At 43.9% G+C, this 6,000-nt stretch overlaps 1 protein-coding gene across 1 annotated transcript in view; it reads right to left on the minus strand.

The window, feature by feature from the left end:
• klf7b (Kruppel like factor 7b) overlaps positions 1–2,924 on the minus strand; it is a 63,187-nt gene extending 60,263 nt beyond the window's left edge. Inside the window, exon 1 of the mRNA XM_083996537.1 lies at positions 2,741–2,924. Within this exon, the coding sequence (XP_083852663.1) occupies positions 2,741–2,842 (102 nt within the window). The 5' untranslated portion in view covers positions 2,843–2,924. The remainder of the gene's footprint in view (positions 1–2,740) is intronic.
• Positions 2,925–6,000: the final 3,076 nt, after the last annotated feature.

The following is a 6,000-nucleotide window of genomic DNA, read 5'->3' on the forward strand; positions in this document are numbered from 1 at the left end:
ATAATTAATATATAAAAAAATGTTGAAAGGACTTTAAAATTAGAGGACACAATGGGTAAAGTGATTTTAAAGGCAACTTTATGGAGCTCAATTAACATTTAGCGTCATTAGCATCTTGGACCAGTCTAATTGCTGGAGGGGCAGAGATGAAACTGTGAAACTGCTATCCATCTTCTCATCTAACTCCTGGTACGAAAACAATTATGCACACTTAAAATAAAATAAAAAAGCCAGAGTGCCCCTTCACTAAAGTCTTCAATTGCCTCCAATTACTATTGATTGCCACTAGTTGTTGCCAGGGTAACAACTAGCTAATGAGGACCTGAATAAACAAAAACTGCATTTGACACTGATCATAAGTCATTATAGCCTCTCACACAAAAACAGGTGCCATCATTCAATTACGTCTTGTGTCTCCACCACGGTGTTGCTGCCAAATTTTAACTGACAGTGTTTCCTCATTGGAGTTAATCAGTATTTGTAACAGGCTGAGGCTGAGTTGAAAAACAGTTTTCTATGAATGGGATCACTTTTTCCCTCGTCTCTACATTCCTGTCTCTAGGCACCGATTTAAACGGCTTTTTCCAGCTTTTCTGTGGAAAATGAAACGTGACATCAAAACCTGTAACTCTACGAAACCTCTCAATCAATTAACAATATGATTACAGACACACACACGAAAAAAATAGGTTACAGGGGATGAAAGTATAGCTGTTTGGACTAAAAATAGGACGAGGCAGCGTGGATTTGTGTCAGTAAGACAGTCAGAGAGAGGAGGGATGCAGCGTGGGCTCCATTCAGGACGACAGGAGGATCAAACACGCACATGGTCCAACGAACCCCCTCTGCACACACAAACACACACACACAATGGACCGACCTGACTCCATCAGAGCAGATCCCAGTGCAGGGAGACACACACTCCTGATAACAAAATAAAGGTGATAATAACACACAACAACACACATGCACACACACACCGGGGGCTGGAGATGGTTTCTAATGAACAGCTTCTATTTGTCGAGTTCAAGGGGGCAAACTAATGGAAAAATATTTGCAATCGCCTGATTCTCTGATTGAATCCTCCTCTTAAAATGCATTTTCAATCTCCACTCAGATTCTGAAATCCACAAATACAAAATATTTCCAATCTCCAATTTCCACTGCCTCCCCAACCTCCCCACTCCTCCTCTACAAACCACAACCACCATCTATTTATCTGCACACAGTGATTTCTCTTTCAATTCTGATAAAAACCAATTAAATGGAGATTTTACATGCGAGATAAAGGTTATAAAACAGAGTGTGTGCTCTCCTGCAGAGTCTACTGTATGTCCTATAGTGGGTGATGATGCATAATTCAGCAGGATTATCTGCAAACAAACAGTGGCAGATGCGGATATATTATTTAAGAACAAGTCACTAGCTATTAGGCATGTGTCTGTCTTCCAAGGCCTCTCTCTCTCTCTCTACCTCCCTCTCTCCGTGTGTGTGTGTGTGTGTGTGTGTGTGTGTGTGTGTGTGTGTGTGATGATCCGCACACATCAGGCTGGCAGACTGGTCTATCGATCACATCAGTCTCACTAAAAACAGCCTCACGCCCCGGGATTCAAATACTCATCATATTCTCCACATCATCACTCTCACCTTCAGTCCTCGGCTCTGTCACAGTCTGACTCCATGCACTTCATGATGCACATGTGACAGGACCGAGACCGTTCAGAGCTTCATGGAAAGTTACAGCCACCCTGAACACCCCCCCCACCCCCTCCTCCTCCCCCCAACAACCTCCTATTTTATAACATTAAACTCAAATAACAGCTGAATTTCACCCACACGGAGCCCTGAGTGTTTCTCTATCATCTCCTGCATTTTCCAGAGGGACCACCTGCGTTTCAGAGCTTCATCCATCAGCACTGCACATTACTGTATGCGCATGGGATAAGTGAGTGAGTGAGTGAGAGGAAGGCAGAGCACCTGAATCTGATCATCAACAAAGTGAAACCAGAAATGTTGCCTCATCAGTGGAGAAGCAAGGGGGGAAATCCTCTCATCCCCAAAAAAACGTCAACCTCGAAGGAGAAGAACATCTTAACGAGAAGCTGCAAAGATCTCAGCCTGATCACCTGCGTGTGGAGTTTTACTGGTCAGGACGGTCGGTGCTTTTTAGGGCTTTGGTTTTGAAGGTTTGGAGGGTTCACGGGGTGCCATGCTTCTGTTTTTTTACGGTAATAATAAAAGGTTTTAATTGTACCTTAACTATGTTTAAGGGTTCGGCTACATCAGCTTTCGTTTGTAGTGAGGGGCGTGTGCGTAAATGTGTTTTTACGCATGTTTAAAAAAAAAATGCTTTTTGTCCATTAGTGCCATTAGTGCGTAAAGCTCCCTGTCTGTATCCTCCCCCTCCTCACCCACCAACTCCTCGCTCTCCCTCCCTCTCTCCCTCTCTCTGCGTGTGTGTGTGTGTGTGTGTTTTCTCCTGTCAGCGGACCTCGCCGTGCTCCATGTGAGCGAGAGGAAGGGAAAAAAAGAAAAAAGAAAAGACGCAACTACACGGGGCTGCTGCCGCCGCTCCGGAGCGCTCCACTGATGCAAAACACTAAAAACACACACAGAGCAAAACACCAAGAAAAAAAAGAAAGAAAAAGAAAAGCAGCACACACATGACAATTCATCCCAGTTTCTCTCTAACCCCCCTTTCAGTTTCCCGGAAAAGAAGAGAAAACGCATCAGCGCTGACCTGCTGCCAGTTCTCCTCCAGGGAAGGCATAGCGGAGAAATAACCAGTGTCATGAACGAGTTGGAGTTCCTGGAAAATACTGTAATTCGCCAACACATCCATGCTTGATGCAAAAAGGAAAAAGTCAGTAAAGAAGTCCGGAATCCAAGCGATAAAAAAAAACGCACTTCTTCTTTCTTTTTCTTCTTCTCTCACTTGTCAAATGTAAAAAATAAAAAATAAAAACTAACGCTGGAAAAAGCCCAGCCGGTGCAGACGAGCGCACCTGAGCACTTTGATTTAAGAAAAAAAAAAAAAAAAGGAAAACAAGCTTAAGAGGAAAGAAAGAGTTGATTATTTTATCTTTGTCAGTGCTATTCCCTCTCCTCTCTGCTCGCGCTGTCACGCCTCTCTCCTCAGTCCGGGCTCGGGGGTGCCAGATCTATTTCCGCATTGCCAGATTGCCAATCGGTCTCCGTACGAGCTGCCAGGTTGCCAGGTTTGCTCCTCCAGCCGCAGACTGGACCCCGCTGCAATCCAGGCGACCGGCGCGAGAAGGGGAGGGAGGCAGGGGGAGGAGCCACCTGTCAGTCACTTTCATGCGTGACCTAATAAGGTAAATAGGGTTGATGATGTCACTGGCGTCCAATTAAGGAGGCGCTGCGAGGGAGGGAGGGGGCGGAGCTTGGAGCGATGCAGCGACGCCATTGGCTGCAGGAGGCTGTCAGTCCGCCTTGCTGACGGCAGAGAGGGGTGAGTTATTTTTAGAGGCCTATATAAAAGCAGCAGCATTCCTCTTTCAATCATTACAGGCTGCACGGGCAGAGAGGAGAGAAACCACAAGTGCGGCTGCCGCTACTTCTGCCGAGGAAACGGCGATAAAAAAAAAGAAGCTGAAACACGTACAGCCGTCATATGAATGTGCAGAAAAGAAGCAGCCGAGCCTGTGTGTGAGGTGTGTGTGTGTGCTGCTGCAGCGCCCGGTTTGCTGCATGGAGATAAGAGGCTGTGTGTTGTTGTTTTTCTCTCTGATGTGTGACAGCTTCGCCACAGAGACTCCTCCATGTGCTTTTCATGTGGCGCTGTCTGCACGGAGAGCAGGGACGCAGTGGAGGGAAGAGCTCAGAGCTCAGCTCGATCCGCCCACCTGTTCAGTTCAGGAGAGAGTGTTTACCCACCTGCTTTTTATTTTCTAATATTTCTCTAGTAGCTACAGATGAAATCCACAGGCATCAGCAGTTTATGTTTGTGTTGACACTAGGAATATATAGGCTATACAGTATCTTGGATATGAGCTCACATTAACTAAACTTAACTGAAGTGCTCATGAGCAGTGGTGGAGGAGGAGCCGATGTATTTTAATACAAGTGACAAACTTCACTGGAAAAAAACAAAGTGAAGTAAAAATACTCCAAACTTCTGCTTCAGTTTAGAAAATATTCTTTCATCATTTTTTGTTCATTGAGATACGTTCAAACTTCAAGGATACAAGATGTTAAAGTGCAGACTCGTCAGCACTGCTGCCAGTTTAAAATCTGGAAAGTTGCAAGTAGCACAAATGTTTCATCAGAGATTTTTAGGCTGGTGCTTCATGCTTGTGTTTGCCAGCCTGTTATGAACTGGAACATGCTAGATAATCAAAACTTGGTCACTTGTCAACTGCAGGGGAGTAACAGAACACAAAATCCACATTTGGTGTGGTTTTTTGCACAATAGTCTTTCTTGGCGCCGACTGTGAATAATGTGAACATTACATTGTGTCTCATTGGCCGAAATTCTTGGCTCAACTCAGTCATGTGGTAAATAAAAATAAAATCAAATACAAACTGTCAGTAATGCTTCAAATGATCCTATATAGTCCAAGTTTTCTCTCTCAGCTCCACAGTTGAGGTCTATAATAGTCCGTACAGCCTCACTCTATCTTCAGCTTTTACTCAGTTAAGCAGCTCTGTGGCCCTGGAGGTTCATCCATCAGTGGTGAGATTGACTGCCGACGCACTGGATAATTTCTGGGTGACTGCAGCTCGTTTATTCATGACAGGTACAACCTGACTGCTGCTGCTGCTGCTGCTGCCGGCTCTGGAGCAGACACGTTTGGAGGACGCCGCCGCCGCCGTCACAAGTGTCTGTTTCTTTATTTCAGATTTACACCCTAGTGTTTAAACACTTTGGAGTTTGATCCTTAACACATCATCACACACCGTTTCATCTCAGAGGCTCCTCCAGCTTTGATTTCATCTGTATTCATGATGATGATGATGATGATGAGGATGACGATGACAACACCATCCAAAGACTAAACCAAACTAGCATCTCTTCGCTGGCAGGCGACAACAATAACAACCAAAAACTTGAATGTCAACACAAGCAGATGCCAACCAGACGGTGGTGGTGGTCTGCGGTCTGCTGGTCCAGTCTAAATGTTGCTCATACTGTAGTTTAGTCCAATGATGATCAGACTGCCTCATGTGTGACTCAACAATAACAAAAACCCAGAGAACATGGCTCAGAGTTGGTGTGTTATTGTTTTTTTTGTTTTTTTTTTATTTCAAAATTAGATATTTGACTTTGTATTGTTTCACTCTTTGTTGAATTTCAAAGTAAAACTTCTTTGTAACACATTGATATGCTTCAAAAGTGCCATTTTTTCTTAATATTGAAAAAAGTCTTGATTTACCCAGAATTCATTGCAGCACAGTCTGGCCTAAAATAGCCTAGAAATAAACTTCTTTGTTCAACAGATGAATTTGACGACCAACGCATGTTCATGGCTCCTGGGGGAAGTCCCTGCAGGTGAAGCTTTAGAGTTACATCCTCATTATTATTTTCTCATTATAAAAAATGAAAGACTTGGATAGTTGTTAAGAAGAATCTGTCTTTCCAGAAACAAACAAACAAAAAAACATTTCCATGCATAATATTTAAAGGGATAGTTCACCCTAGAATGATATTTCGCTCATTATCTACTCACCCTCATGTTGACTAAGGGCTGGAAGAATTATCAGAGTCCACCGTCCCTTCTCTGAGTTACAGGGGGTCTTGGCGTAGCAGTGCATTTCAATGCAACGGTTGCAAAGGGACACCAGAGCTCTTCGTAAAAAAACACACACAAAAAAACATCCAAATACCTCCATGATGCTCGTATGTAATGTCCGTCTTGTGCTGAAGCCCCAAATTGCGTAATTGTCCCGAAAAAAATTAAATAAGTCTATATTTTAAGCTTGTTTGTAGCGGAAGCTTCTCGAAGCTCCTCTTCCTGGTCCGTCCAAATATCGCGTGAT

This window comes from Trachurus trachurus (assembly GCF_905171665.1).
Source record: "Trachurus trachurus genome assembly, chromosome: 21".
Taxonomy (NCBI): Eukaryota; Metazoa; Chordata; class Actinopteri; order Carangiformes; family Carangidae; genus Trachurus; species Trachurus trachurus.